General features: G+C 38.3%; 1 protein-coding gene across 1 annotated transcript; it reads right to left on the bottom strand.

Moving 5' to 3' along the window:
• Positions 1-429: 429 nt before the first annotated feature.
• Positions 430-10317, bottom strand: KCNC2 (potassium voltage-gated channel, Shaw-related subfamily, member 2; the record flags this gene model as incomplete). The annotated part of the gene is made up of 3 exons (XM_009075573.1): positions 430-1103; positions 6862-7029; positions 9387-10317. Coding segments are annotated over 3 exons (1209 nt in total), but the record flags the coding sequence as incomplete, so codon positions are not given.
• Between the last annotated feature and the right edge of the window lie 2256 nt (positions 10318-12573).

Raw genomic sequence — 12573 nt, 5'->3', positions numbered from 1 at the left:
GTTCCAAGTTCCTCCCCAGGTCTTTTGCCTTTTATTCTCCAATTCAGGTATTACATTTCCTCTGGTTTCCACCAGGATTGTGCATGCACCTTGACATGTTCACAGAAGTTCCACGATACAGAGTTTCACAACTGGGACAGGTCCCTACAATTGGGACACCAGAGTGACAAACAGATTCTGGAGAATTTCCCACTGAATAGGATGGAGAGAACATAATTACCACATCGTAGCACTACAATGCCTCATAAACATAGAATAGACTAGATCCATTTACCACAAAAATCACAGAAAGTAACTTATCAAAGAATAGATATTTTATGTAAAATATACATTTGTAGGATATAATTTTAATACATCTTATCGATGTTGGGTTTGCAACACTTTGAATTTTTAAAAAAACAGAATAGTCTTGCTGCCAGAATTTTATTTCTGATAATACTTATAATTTGAGGTAACAATGAAAGAAGACTGTGTGCTGTGAACAAAGTCAGTGATGTTTGTCTGCAGTCACATTTCTGTTATCAAAGTGAACAGTAAACTTAAGACTTGCATGTACACTAGAATTCATACAAATATAGGTCATGGCAAACTGAGAAAGCAAGGACTTGTGCAAACCTACTCTGTTCATTTTTGTGACCTTTGTAAAATATGCCATTAGTATGACAGAAGTCAAGACAGATGTAGTTTACATCACTATCATTATTGTGTGTCTTTGTATGATCCACAACACAACTTACTGCAGGAACCAGGAAGAATAAACACAGGGGTGTGGGTCTTTGCATGGAGCCTTAGCAATGATGACATGAATTCAGCTTTCCTTGATATAGATAAAAACTGATATTCCATGCACACGTTTTATTTACAGCCAACTCATCAACAGTGACTAGTCACCCCTTCCTCTGGCAGCAGTAATTATGAGCAGTCTTTAATCTTCTTTAAAAAGCTCTACTTCACACATAAAGTCTCAATGACCTCCTCAAGGTGAGTCGTTTATCAGGGCCCATTCAGCAGCAGCAGTCTCTTTCCAGTACAGTCCTTGGTATGGCTAAATTCCATTGTCCCTTTTTCAGCAGTCAAAAATCCATGATAAATTCTGTACAACACTGTAGTTAATATAACAGCAGCACCAGATACTATATTAATTACTTTGCTAAAAGCTGTTTGCAATTTTCTCTCTATTGACAATATTTTACCAAAACTAAATCAATGTACATCTCTAAATATCAGAAATGTATACTTTGAAAAATACATTATTGTACAAGAATTCTGACATGCAGGTCATGCTTTTGGGCTAGGCTATATACAGAAGAATGGGTTACATGGTCAATAATAAGCTATATTTCTTTTCCTAACAAAAAATAAAATACTACAATCAGGTATTATTAAATTATCTCAAGGATCTCTTAAGATTTCAGTCATTTTGGTCTTCCCCATGTAGTTCTAAAACTCTACAGTTTAGGGCAATGTTTCCTCACCAGCCCAGAACCTCAAGTTTGCCATTGCATTTGTCCTGTTGCATAAACAGAGGTTAATATTGAATGAAAAAGCCACTAGAGGAGACACAGTTTCGAAATTGTAATGAATGCTGGTTGCTAGAAGGAAGATTGATGCGATAGGCAACCGGTCAGTGCTGTAAAGCTGCTACTAAATCCCACTCAAAAAACCTTCAGAGTGCATACATGAGTTAGTCTAGACAATACTAACTTGCACTTGAAAAATATATATATTTGTATCTATACACATATGTATAGTCCATATGAAAAAAAAAGAGAAAAGGAGAAAAAAAAATGTTCTTAGTTAAACTTAAAAGAGGGAGCCATTTTAACGGTATCTCTGTGCTTTATGGAGACAGATGGAGAATACAGGAGACAGGTTGCAAAACAGACAGACAAACAACATATAGGACAAAGCACCTCAAAAAACATTGACTGAAGAAATTTTTGAAGCCCATGAGCCAGAGGTATAAGGCTGGTCAAAAACCCGACTGGAGAACTACTACCCTCTTACAGTGGTACAAAAAAAAGCCCCCAATAATCATTTTGATTTTACTTGGTACTCAGCCTCTGAACATGTCAAAGAACCCTGGAGTAGAGAAATGACTACAGTACCAAGCAGCACTTGCTAGCTTAAAATTGCAAGTCTGGATGGCGTTTACCTTTCTTGCATGTTTTGTGCCTTCCCCAAGCCATTAAGAAAGAGATCTGGCTTCTGCTTGCGTGTAACCAGTAATGACAACCTCTTTGCAGTTATCTGTGTGCAAACAACCGGAGACATTCAGAACTCTGATACAGCAATCCAGTACCAAAATAAGTTAATCACAAAATAAAGCCACTTATAAACAAATAGATAGTTAAGAATAAAGGAAAAGGTTAAACAAAGAAAAACAAGCCCACATGCATCAGTGCTTTCATTTCAGGAGGATGGTAACAATGTGAGAACACACATCCATAGCCCTCTGTGGTCTCTGCCACTGGCAACACTGCTTGTCAGGTGATGGAGACAGGATGGTCCATGCAAATGAGCAGACCCTTCAGAGCAGACATCTTCAGAATGGATTAGAGTCACAAGAAATGGAGGTTCAGTGGAGTGACTGATCATTAGTTGGAAGCACATTATTTTAAGCAAATCTCCCTGAAAATATGCTTATTTATTGAGTATACTGGCCAACAGCATCCATTAACTGTCCTTTTATTGCCAGAGGAAAGTAGGACAATATAGTAGATAAAAGGAGAAGTGCTGCCTTAAGTAATCTTTAAAAGCCAAGACAAAAATCTTCAGCTACCCAAGTGGCTTTTCTCACTACTGACGGTTGGATCATGCAGGAGTTATACCGTGTTTGTGGAGCCTATGGTTAATGCTACATTTATTTCCAATATGTGGTACACAGCATTTGATTTAATACTATGTAGCCGATTGATGCCATCTGGTTTACAAGATGGAAGGGATGGGAGACCGAGAGCGCCTTAGAGGACAAGGTGAGCTGTAGGGTGATGTTACTGGAGACAGTCGCAGAGCATTGCCTGTCAAGCCAGCTATGTTGTTTAAGCTTCGAGATTTTTCATAGCCTTGTATGAGAAAATGCACAGACATCAGTTGAATTCAGCCAAAAACTAGACAAAGACAAACAATACAATGTAATGTAATCCAAGGAGCTATCAGGGTCTCAGAGGGAATCTGCCTGCAAAAGAACTCAATGCTGAGACACATTACTGCCAAAGATAATAATAAATAAGATTATTTACAAATTAATGCAACTATTTTTTCCCCAAAAAAATTAAACAGACCACCCACGAAGAGGTCTGACCTGCTCTTCCACACCCCATCTTGCACTCAGTGTTGCTCTGTGGGCTTCAGCAGGGTTGCACAGAGTGCAAGAGAAAGGATCCCAACAGGATTACTGAGTGAGCTATCTGGCTAAGCATAATCAAAAACCCATTAAAAGATACTATAGAAACTATTAGAATGATGCAATCTCTGCTAAACTCAATTCCTAATAAAAGACAATTTTTCTTTAAAAACCAAACAAAACAGAAACCAGATAAATTGCATACAGTATGTGTAAATCACTTTTTCAGACGTCCAAGTGATAATATGGTAAAGAAGCTCCATCTTTGGAAATATTAACCCTTAGAATTTGTTTCTAATTTTAAAGTCTAATTAGACAGCAGAGGTTGACATATTTGCAAATGCCTCCTGAATCACAAATTTAAAAGACTGTATTTGTGCTTCTTTTCCAGTTGATTCAAATGAAATAAATGGTAGGAATCCACATAAGAAAGTAGCAAATAATTAATCATTAAATGAGGTAACCACATATGCTTCACAATTTGAAGGGAACATTGCACTTGCAGACATTTCTGTTCATACACACTGTGAGCTCCAGCTACCTACTTTTTTGCTACATGAGGATTGTTTTCATTTTGTAGAGGCTATGCTGCAAAACAACAAAAAGGCATTGCTGTTCACTGCATCACTCTTCATCCTCAAGTATTTTCCATAGCACCTGCATGACCCCATTTATAAGGAAAAGATCTGCTCATCAATCTGAAGAGAGATATCAGCAAGGAAATACGACAAAGATGAAGCCGGACAGGACCTTGCTCCTCAAACACATGAATACATGCTTCACTGCAAGCATGAGAAGTGTCACTGATTTCAGTGGCACTACTTATTTCCTTGAAGTCAAATATGCATCTAAGCATTTGCCTGGTTAGCATGTTCGGGTATAAATTCCTTACAGTGAAATACTGAGACTTTTCCCACAGAAACTATAAAATGCCACAGACCATAAAGCTAAACATCACATGGCATGTCACCAGACTTTTTTTTCTGACTGAAATGGTTACTGGCTCAAATTCCAGACCTCTATGTAACACAGACAACAGACAGCATCTTCAGGAAAAATTGTGTCTCAGGTTTTCCCTTAATGACAATTAACATATTTTTTACTTACTGAGAACTGCATACTGTGAAACTATACTTGAATGTATAACCTCATGTCTGCTAAACATTGTGCAATGTTCTCTCCAGATTGCAAGGGCAGGCTAGACTGAGATGCTTCACAGACTTCTGATACATTTCAGAAACAGCCTCCAGTTTCTGAGGCTGTATCAGTATTTTCACAGATTAGAAAGAAGCATGTTTGAAAGGGGAATTGAAGGGAAGCACAATGCTAGTGTATATATTTAACCTCCCTGTAAACATAAAGATTATTTTAAAAAAAACCAAAATAATCAGGTAGCTTTTTTACACAGCAACTAGAAAAGCAGTTCTTAAGACTAGTTCTCTGTTACTTTTCTAATGATAAAAGGAAAGAACTGATAGAGGAAGATGGTAAAGATGATAACAAAAATAAGGAACTCCTAAAAAATGAAAACCAGGTGCACAAGATGAATAGAGAGATGCATGATCCAAAATCGGTACTTTCCAGGTTATTTTAAGTGGATCAGCTCTGAATCAGTATCACCTTAGAGACAGAGATAAGGTGTTAATGCAAAAAAGCTCAGAATAAATTAACATTGAACACAACCAAGAACCAACCAAGGAACAAACTAACCAAGAAGAATATACCAAAGGAAAGAATGAAAAATTACAACAAAAAGGTAGTAGACTTGATATGCAAATTAAATTCAATATTCAAACCCATTTGGATATTACATGAAGATGTTTCCTGCTTATGCACTGTCTTCCCTACTCTGTACAAAATACTTTCAAAGCCAGTGGCTAAAATATTTCAGCCGTGACTAAGACTGTCATCAGAGCCAAAGAACATATTTCTCATCAAAAACCTGTCTATTCTGAATTCAAGCCCCAGTTCGTTAGTAAAAAACTATGAAACCATTTTCTTTTAAATCTAGATTTTAAAATTTAAATGTTCCAGTATAAAATATGCTTTATTGTTGTATGTCTTTAGTAGCTGATGAGTAACTTATTTTCTTATTTCTGATCTGTTCTAGTTATGGTTACTGCTGTAACTTGTTGAGTCCAGAACCTGATCTTGCAAGATGCTATGGCCATCTGCCTTATCTAGGTGTTCTTGATCTTCACAAAGACTGGAGTATTACCATTAGAGATATTTTAAATAATTCTGGTTCTTCAGAAGACAGTGTGAAATATATGTGCAGTCAAAAATGCAGTAATTCTGTGCAAAAACATGTTTGCAATGAAGCTCCATTTAATCTAAACATTTTATATAGGAATATGAAAAATGCAGGATCATCAAGAAAGTCATACTCTTTACAAATACCATACACATGGAACTCTGGTTGCATATCTGCCTTCATGGGTTTAACCTACTGAGCACATGCTTTTGAAATGCAAAAAGAGCATTTGCAGAACAACCCAAGAGGATTCCTTTAAGCTATGATCCCTATACACAAAGGAATTTTAAAAAAAAGCAAGAAAAATTTCAGGCAAAAATGTTTGTCCAGTGCCACATAGCTACTGCAGATGAATAACTACATATTAGCACTCAGAAACGTGAAATGTGTTGGAATTATACAATTTGCCAAGAAATAAGCGCAATCCTTCTCTAAGGAAATGGTAAGGCTACTACTGGCATCGCTGATTTTAGGGCTATGCTCTGATATCAGGTTTGCTGCCACAGCCAGTTGTGGCCTGACAGAGTAGCAACACTATCAGTCACATGGGAGATACACATCTCCCTGCAAAACAGGAGTTTTGCAGACTCCACCTAGGGCACTCATCCTACTGAACTCCAAGCAATCAGACTTGAAGAGGTTGAATAACTAGATAGCCATTTTTAGCACCTTGCAAGATCAAGCATTGTTTGCTGTGGTTGAACTCTGGTTGGGATAGGAAGCCACCTTTTAGTATCAGTGATATATTGCAAAGAAGAAGCATTTTTTGGCATTATAAACTCAACCTTTTATTAAAAAAATCTAAATAGCATCTCATGACATGCTTTTTTGTGTTCAGAACAAAAAATGTTGCTTACTTCTAACATTTCAACCTTGAAGGTGTATCAGCTGTAAATTTTACTAAGTTATTAAGAGCAGTCCAAAGTTATTACATGATTAATTTGTCTTTTAGAATGACAAATGATATTGAGTGATGAGTGGATGAATGAGCTAGGTCTGAATTGCATGCTTTTTCACTAGAGATAACAGACAAGACACAAGTGAAATGAGGATCCAACATCAAGCACATTTGGGGAAGACTAAAGAGGATGAGTGTTTCTAAAAGGAAAGCAGGAAAAGAATGACTAGGAGTGATGAAAAAAAGATACATTGTGAATACAGTCTTTCCTGTAAGAGCATTGTGTACATCATTTTACACTGATTGCTCTTCACAAGCACATTGCTGAGTAACTTTTTATGATCTAATGAAAGAAGTCCATACCTTTCCTGATCCCTCCATCAGTAGCACACGTGTAATCACCTGTTGTCAGTAGGAAACATGTTCCCCCTCTTCTGTTTGTGTCTCTTGTACTAGAACGTCTGATGGGAGGGAGCCTTTCACCAGGTGAGAGTGGCTGCTCACTTCCTGCACTGTCTTCACCTGATAACACTGGTTAAAGCACCATGCCCATTTACAGACAATAATGAATGAGGAAATGAGACATCACAAAGAGCTTATGCTGAATGCCAGATATTCCCATCACTCAAAAAATAGTTATAAAGTAAATCATTAGAAGAAAACAAGATTGCAATTCATCATTAATCAGTACAAAATGGCAAAAGGAGTATGTTTTATTCAAGACCAAATGATCTTTTGACTTTCCTGTTCTTCTAAATCTCATACATGAAAAAAGGAATAGTGAAATCATGGCTTAGTTAGTTGCCTATTATGGACTGTAACTTTTCAGAGTACAGTCAGTCTTGGCTATTTCAAGCATATATTTACTATTTTGGCTATCCTTTTTGCTGAACAAGAGGTCATGTTAGTCATTTTTGCTTAGAATATGTTATTTAGCATGTTTCAAAGACAACCTCTCATCCAGGAGAGCTAAATTTTCAACATTTGCCACTATAAGCTGTTTAATAACACACTTAGCTTTCATTTCTGTATTTATCACAATTGCACTGCTTGTCATCATAAGTACACAACATTAAATGCTGTCCTTGGTCTCTGTATTTTATTTTGTCAAACAGTGAAGCTCATACCTCTCCTGATTTGTCACTCCCAAATGACTCTCCTTCAAAATTCTCTATGATTTCAAATTCAGGCCACACTTCAAAAAAAGAAAAAAATCTCTGCTCTGTACAGCACATGACTTCAGCTCTACCTTTGCATTTAAAACTGAGCATTTTTTTTTCTGAACTGGGAATGCAAAGGGCAAAATTCAGCCTTGAAGTTTTGCACAGAATTCCTAGTGACTCTAATAGCATTCTCTACCAGAAATAAAGCTACAGTGCATGATGTGAGAGGTGGCACTACTAAGAGAAAGTTACCACTTTCAAACAGCTCCCATTTGCATATCTGCTTTCTCTCTAACTTCAAGGATTATAGCCCCTTGTAAATAAAGCTGCAGACACAAAAATGTGTGTCTCTGCCCCATCACACTGAGCCTTCTCCACTCAGAATACCTTTAGCGGGACCTGATGGCATGAAAAAGATGTTATCATTAACGCTCTAAAGATGTTATCTCGAAGTGGGTATCAGTCAAAGCATTGTAAAACTAACTATATTTCACTCTCACTGTGAGTGGTTTCAAGGGTGTCCATCCTCTTAAATATATTCTGGATGTGCAAAAAGCTGTGTTAACTTTGCGAAGAGTAACTTGGAGAGTGAAACTGAGCTTCTTGGAACATAAATGTTATTCAGTAACAGAGCAACAAACAACATGTAAGATACTGTTCAGAGACTGATTTTCCAGACTCTTCTTTTTAAAAAATAAGCTTCAATTACTGAATGAGACCAGTCATAGGTGGGTTTGCTCTTATTATTATTTAGCAGCTTTCCAACAGGAGTGTAATGACTGGTATTGAGCTTTATAAACAGATTGTGCTTGGCTTAAGAATAAATATGCTCAAAAAAGAAAGAAAAAAAACCCCTTGCTGCTAAAATTTTGTATTAATTATACTGAGAGTTAAAATTTACTCTTTAATTGAAACATATATGGAATATGGGGCAGTGGCTTGCAGGGACTGAGGCTGTCATTTGAAATGCATTTTCACAGAGATTGGCACAAAATACTCCTTATTCATAATTTGGAACTCTCATAAATAAGGTAATAGAAATCACAAAAATCAACAGTAATAACAATGATGTTGCTAAGGGCTGTTATTTTCTTTTTTCTTGACAAACTATACATCAGCTATGCTATTATCATTTAGTTAATAGTAAATATCATGCAAGGTCTCATTTAACACAGACGAAGGAGGTTCTTTTAGCCAGGGAAGCAGAATGCCAAATGGAAAGAAAACTAGAAAGAAAATTTCTTCCTATTTCCTTTGAGTGCTGGGCTTTGGATGTAAAGCACCGGCTCCTTTTAAATGACTGCTTCTTTGTAGGATCTTGCTTAACAGGCCACGATGTGGCACAGGCAAAGCTGACACAAGAGACAGACACTGAGGCAAAACACCATGGAGTGCAACAGGGTGGGACACGGTGGCTGCTCAAGTAGTCACAATCATGCAGAAAAACAAGAAACATCCATATGACGCAACAAACAACAGGCTTTTTTTTCAGGAAAGCATTCTCAACAGAGCAAGCAAAACTGTATAGACCAGCTACATAGAGGTTTGGGAACATGACTATACCTATTTAGTCCTCTATGAGACTGACACACGCAAACGTTGGAGGGGAGAAGGGTGGGAGCTACATCTTCTCCTGGCAGAAAGACTGGCTGCTTTCTGACCCCTACCAAACATACTGGTCTATAAAGTGTTTTCAGAGGACATGCATTTTCTTTAGGGTCCTACCTGATGATCGGTTGTGCTCCATCAGCTGGTTGTCCTTGCCCAGGCAGATGTCACCCTGTGTGCTATTGCAGGCCATGTTCAAGTCTGTCTTGCAGAAGGTAGGTGAGCTGGCTTGAGGAGCAGGAGGGATGTGCTTCTTTCGCTTCCTTGGCAGTTTTTGCTTTGCCATGGCCAGGGAGTAGTACATCCCAAAATTGTTAACTATCACAGGCACGGGCATGGCTATGGTAAGCACCCCTGCCAGCGCACACAGGGCTCCCACCAGCATGCCTGACCAAGTCCGTGGATACATATCCCCATATCCCAGGGTGGTCATGGTGACTACAGCCCACCAGAAGCCGATAGGGATGTTCTTGAACTGTGTGTGTTCACTCGCTGATGGGTCATTAGGCTGAGCTCCCACCCGCTCTGCGTAGTAGATCATAGTGGCAAATATCAAAACACCAAGTGCCAGGAATATTATCAGCAGCAGAAATTCATTGGTGCTGGCTCGCAGAGTGTGACCCAGCACCCTGAGGCCCACAAAGTGCCGGGTGAGCTTGAAGATTCTCAGGATCCTGACGAACCTTACCACCCTGAGGAAACCAAGCACATCCTTAGCAGCTTTGGAGGAGAGCCCGCTCAGGCCCACTTCTAGGTAAAAGGGCAGGATGGCCACAAAGTCGATGATATTCAAGAGGTTTTTGATGAATTCAAGTTTGTTGGGGGAAAAAACAACACGTACTAAAAATTCAAATGTAAACCATACCACGCAAACTCCTTCCACGTATGTCAGGGCAGGATCTGTCTCAATCTCATACTGTAGCACAGCTTCTGTCCCGTTGATGACCTGTTCAGTTTTGTTTATAATAGTATTGAAAGCCTCATGTGTTTCCAGGCAGAAGGTCGTGATTGAAACTAAGATGAAGAATAAAGAAGCAAAGGCGATGAACTGAAACAGAGAGAAAAAATATATCAGAACCACACAGCTCTTCACATTAATGCTAACAATGTTAGTGTTTATTATAAAACTTTTACTTGTTCAACCCCAAATGACTGACAAATTCATATGCATAAAAATTTTCGTCTAGGCCAGAGAAGAGCAGCGGACAGCTCTCACATGTGGGCCAGAAGTACAGGAGCAGAAAAAGTCTTCATGATGGACATCACAACAAGATGCAACTCCTTAAGAAAGTGGCAACAAATTGTTTAATCTGTGCTAAATTGTCTGGATTCCATTCAGTTGTCAAGGTAACTTACAAACAGCCCCCATACACATCAACTACAGCAATATTTAAGGATATCAACCTCTCACATGGTGGAAAATGGGGCTGATGGTCTTGAGATTGTGTTTCAGAATTCACACCTGTCCTGACGGGCACCTCAGAGGGGCCTACAAGAAGATCCAAACTCTGGATTTCCTTTGGATTTTCAGTGATTCATGAACACAGGATATTTACTGATAGAAAACACCTTCCATGTTACAGGTAGAGTTGGTTGCATGGTCTGTTATGTTTGCAGTTATCCATCACTCATTCTCTTAGGCAATACTAAAAGGAAGCACAGCAGAACCTGACACGCTGCAGTGTCAGAACTTTGCCAGTGCGTTAGGATCCACAATCCTGCTAACAAAGTTAAAAATCCAGGACAACCTGAACCAAAAGGAAATACAAATTCAGTTCTAGTAGAGGCATGTGAATTGATAAAATACAGGTAAATAACCTGGAGACAGCCATAACAGATGATTGTTTAGAACTTAAAAAACATATGCTGCCTGATCTTCAACTCAGTCATCATAGTCAAGCAATGAAGAAAAGAGAACATCCAGGACAGGATCTCAGAAATTAACAATGAGACAAACAGCTAGAGTGGGAATGGGAAAAGGTGTTTTGAGGTCAGTTGCTCCTTTGCTACAATGGTTAACTTCCTTTCCGTGACAGTACCTTTCCACTGTCATTAGCCTAACAGCAATGGTGTGGTACGAGAATTGATGATGTGGTTAAATCCCTCCCTGAGCCAGGACTTACGACAAGTTATCAATGTGTTTGTTACTTTGGAGTTTTAGCTTAATAGATATAAACATTGTTGTCCTTAAAAAGAAACCTTCTCAAAACTTGAAACTTTTTGAAGGTGTTAGGGGCCCAAAGAGACAAAACGATGCCTAAACAGGTTTTTGAAAATATCTAGTGCCTGTATATTGCCACACTGAAATGTTGAATTTCATTGGAAAAAAAACTTAGTTACCAGCCATAAGCAAGAATGACTCTGTTCTGTCACTTAATCCAGGATACAACACTGTGACAAAACTGATTCTGTGTACTTGAGGTATCAATCACTGCATTTAGTATTAGCACTCAGATTTAGAGTTATGTGCCACAGGAGCTCATTTGGGCTGGTACAATACTGAATATTTGCATTTTTCTAAAACAGAACATTGGTTAAACAACAAAATGTTGCCTGTACAACTGGTATAGAGAATTGTTTTTATTCTGAGAAACAAGTTTAAATTTGCAATGCAGACCTGGAAAATTCATTACAGTCAGAGTCACAAGATACTTTATCAAAAATCCCATACATCTACTTACATCAGAGATTTGCAGTTTGTTTACAGCTTCCTTACCTCAATCAATGAAAATAAGTTATTGCAACATGTCCTACAATTGCAAACACTCTAAACCTGTTATCTTTCATAAAGGACTGACTTAGGAACTGAACTGAACACCTCATCCAGTCTGAACTTCTAGCCACGAGCTAAGCAATCTTACACTGTCTGATTTTTACTGAACAGGCTTTTCTGCCTTTGCCTTAACTACGAAATTGCTGCACGTTCATAGCTCACAGAACCTGGTACCAACATACACAAAATAGCCTCAATCTTGTGTGAGACAACTAGAGCCAGTAAATACAATTAGATTTATATAACCTAAGAGAATGAATCTCAGCAGATCTTTGCAAAACCTCTCCATAAAATGGATAGAGAATTTATCAGACTCTAAACCAGTGGTGGGCTAAGAATGACCCTTGGGAGGCTCCTAGAGCATCCTCCAGAATCCTTCTACACAGTCAAGGACAGAAAAATCAAACAAATCCATGGAAGCTGAGGATCACTGAAGCTAAGCCAGCACTGTAGTTTGCAATTTGGGAGGTAACTTCTGACAGATTAAATATTGGGCAATCTCTTCAACAGCAACACTTTGGTGATTTCAGA

This window comes from Acanthisitta chloris, unplaced genomic scaffold (assembly GCF_000695815.1).
Source record: "Acanthisitta chloris isolate BGI_N310 unplaced genomic scaffold, ASM69581v1 scaffold46295, whole genome shotgun sequence".
NCBI lineage: Eukaryota > Metazoa > Chordata > Aves > Passeriformes > Acanthisittidae > Acanthisitta > Acanthisitta chloris.
Note: the sequence above shows the minus strand (reverse complement) of the source record. Positions and strands in the feature narration are given on the sequence as shown.